This window comes from Octodon degus, unplaced genomic scaffold (assembly GCF_000260255.1).
Source record: "Octodon degus isolate 3935 unplaced genomic scaffold, OctDeg1.0 scaffold00033, whole genome shotgun sequence".
NCBI classification, from domain to species: Eukaryota; Metazoa; Chordata; class Mammalia; order Rodentia; family Octodontidae; genus Octodon; species Octodon degus.
In genome coordinates, this window is record NW_004524609.1 from 8,028,288 (window position 1) to 8,031,355 (window position 3,068).

The window sequence follows — 3,068 nt, forward strand, 5'->3', positions numbered from 1 at the left end:
GGCTGGCATGTGGTGCTGGGGGATTGAACCCCGGTCCCTGTGCTTTGTTAAGCTTGTTCTAAGTAGGTGCTTTAGACCACTGAGCCATCTCACCAGCCCCTAATTTCTTGATGGGCTCTGATTACTTAAATTTTGCTCCTGCCTGAGACGTGATGTGATCCTAGGGCTCCTATCAACTTTCTCCTAGCAGCACTCTCCCCACAGCAGACCTAGGGAGGAAAGAATAATGAGGGGTGATCTCAGATTACTGCAGGCCATTAAGCTGAGCTTTCTGTGCTACTGGTGGGCATAAAAATATAAAGGGGTGACGTTAAGGCAGCCAGCAGTCGGCCTCCTTCCCCCACACCCCTTTCGATGTTCCTGGATATGCCAACCACAACTGTGCTGCAAAGATTTAACCTTGACTGTCTGCTTCCGGTTGCTTACGCATATAGCTTCGTTTCAGCTTGCTTCAAGGACTCTACACCCTGCCCGGCAAAGGACGCTTGATGACTCCCCTTCCCCATTCCTGCCTGCTCTATGAAGTCCCTGCCTCTGCAGCCCTCGCTGCTGTTCAGGTCCACTGAGCAGCCGGGCACATGCTAATTGCCGTCAATAAACCGCTTCTTTCATGCCGGCTAACATGAGTGTGGTCTTGTGTGGGTTCGAGGATGTCTTTTTTTCCTGACAGTTTTCCTGTCCAGTGACATGCTCAAGAAGATCATAAATTCAGTCTTGAGAGCAGGAAGCTTGGGATGTCCGTGGAAATGCCGAGAGGGGAGCTTGGCTCGGCTCTGGAGGCCAACTGGGGTTAAATTAGAGATCTGTGATAAACTCAGGTTTGTGCATTACTAGTGCGGATTTGAAACCCTTGGAGGCAGAGGAACTTGCCTTGGGGGAGTATTACTAGCATGAAAAGAGGGGCACAGTGAGAATTTCTTAAGTTTAGGAATTCTGTAGAAGCACCTCCAAACGATAGAGTGGACAGAGTCCGAGGAGAGACCCGGTGCAAAGGGAGGGTAAGAGAAGCGCAGGGCCGAAAGTGCGCACCCTTCCTTCCTTCCTTCCTTCCTTCCTTCCTTCCTTCCTTCCTTCCTTCCTTCCTTCCTTGCTTCCTTCCTTCTTTCTTTCAATATATTTGGTACATGGACTCACTAGGCAGCTTGGACTCACAGTGATCCTCCTGTCTCAGCCTCTCCAGCGCTGGGATTACAGGCCTGCGCCACCATGCCTGGACTCTGTGGCCAGCTCAGCGCACCCCTGGGGCAGGGCTGGCATGGCATGTGGTGTTGCGGAGCCAACCCCGGTCCCTACGCTTGCCTACGCAGGCACTTAGTCGTTTTCAATGGGTGAAGTGTCGCAGTCCTGACTATGTAAACTCCAGATTGACTGAGCGTTGTGTCACACCAGCAAATGGCACTTCTTAAGATGCCAGAAGTTTCTAATCTGGAACAGGAGCACTGCACAAGTAGTATCTTCACTTCGTGGGTGACAGAATTAACTCGGTAAGGGAGGAAGGGGAACACGAAAGACAGCCTGAATACACACAGTTGTTTCTGTAAGGCCTCATGGATTTGGTACAGTCCAGCCAAAAATACGGAGCATCAGAGGGGATTCTGGTGAAATCTGTTAGTAAAACTAAGAATCGGCTACTTATACAAGCTCACCACCTTGAGTCTATCGCACAAAACGTGGTGCCACCCAGAACTACTGAATTGTGGTCTTCCTTTTATCAATATGCTCAGGTAATCCAGAGATACATTAAAAACTGATTTGGATTAATGGAAGAACATGAGAAAGAGCTTGTAAGTTTTCAGTTGAATGTTGGTATTTTCTCTTATCTTTCCAAGTTCTTGCTTTCAGGACATCGTTTCATTTTTATTTCATCAATCTTTCTTTAATGAACTGTTTTGAGGTACAGTTTTCAACCAAGAAAAAGCAGCCATGTGAAATCCAAACTACACAAAGATTAATGAAGGTGTATTTTCTGGTACCACAAGCATAACGAAAAAGAGAACATTTTCATCATCTCCCCCAAATCCCTGAGCTCCTTTAGGGTCAAGAGCCTTTACTGCCTAAAGAGCCTTTTAAGAAACTACAGATTTAGTTTCTGTCATTATAGATTAGTTTTGTCTCTCAAAGAACTTTATGGAGATGCAAACCTTCCATAGTTTTTCTTTTGTGTTTGTCTTCATTTCTGAAGTGTGATGGTTCTGACACTCGGGATTTATTAATTATTTCTTCTTTCCTATTGCTTTCTTTGCTTACATCAGAATTTATCAGTCCACAGCTTGACAGTTTATGTCAAGTTGTTGGTTATTTTGAAGAAAACTACTAAGACCATTATTGATGAATGCTATGACTTAATTGCTATAAATTTTATTGCATCTTGAAGTCAAAAACATAATCTTCCAAGGGCCGGCCAAATAGCTCAGTGAATTAAAGCACCTATAAGCAGGCACAGGGGCCAGAGGTTCGATCCCCGGGCCTGCAGTGCTGGCCACACCCCCGGGGTACGCTGATACAGAGATTGAGACTGGGCGTGGTAGTGCATGCCTGTAACCCCAGCTCCTGGGAGGCTGTGAACAGGAGGATCACTAAGAGTCTGATCGAGTAGTGAGACCCTGAACACCCTGTAGACCCTTCCCTAAAATACAGCAAAAAAAAAATCTTCCAAATATATTTTTCTCGTTCCCATTGTTTGATCTGTGCCTGGTGCCTTTCATATTTGCATAAGTTTTAGACTCACTCTATCATCCGTATGCGCATGTCTATGCTTCTATTTCCATTCACAAAGCTTTCTATTATTTTATAATTTAGAATTTATACCTGAATGAGTTGCTCAATTAAGCATGTGTAAATAGCCTCGTGGAAAGTCCTGTAATTATTTTCAGCTCTGCTCCTAGCTATACAAACTTGTGGAAATTTCAATGATTTATCACCTTGTAGTCACCGATGCTGCTCATGGCAATGTAGGGAGGACAGCTGGATGCTGAGATCAACCAGAATATGGTGTGTCCCACGAACAGAAGTGGGTTCACATCTATGTCCTGGAAAACAAAGAGTACAGTAGACTGAGTAAACAAATC

The 3,068-nt window shown here is 45.3% G+C and overlaps 1 protein-coding gene across 1 annotated transcript in view; it reads right to left on the reverse strand.

Annotated features, from left to right (window-relative positions):
* Abca8 (ATP binding cassette subfamily A member 8) overlaps window positions 1-3,068 on the reverse strand; it is a 96,542-nt gene that overhangs the window by 22,846 nt on the left and 70,628 nt on the right. The window contains exon 23 of the mRNA XM_023713973.1: window positions 2,922-3,029. Within this exon, the coding sequence (XP_023569741.1) occupies window positions 2,922-3,029 (108 nt within the window). The remainder of the gene's footprint in view (window positions 1-2,921; window positions 3,030-3,068) is intronic.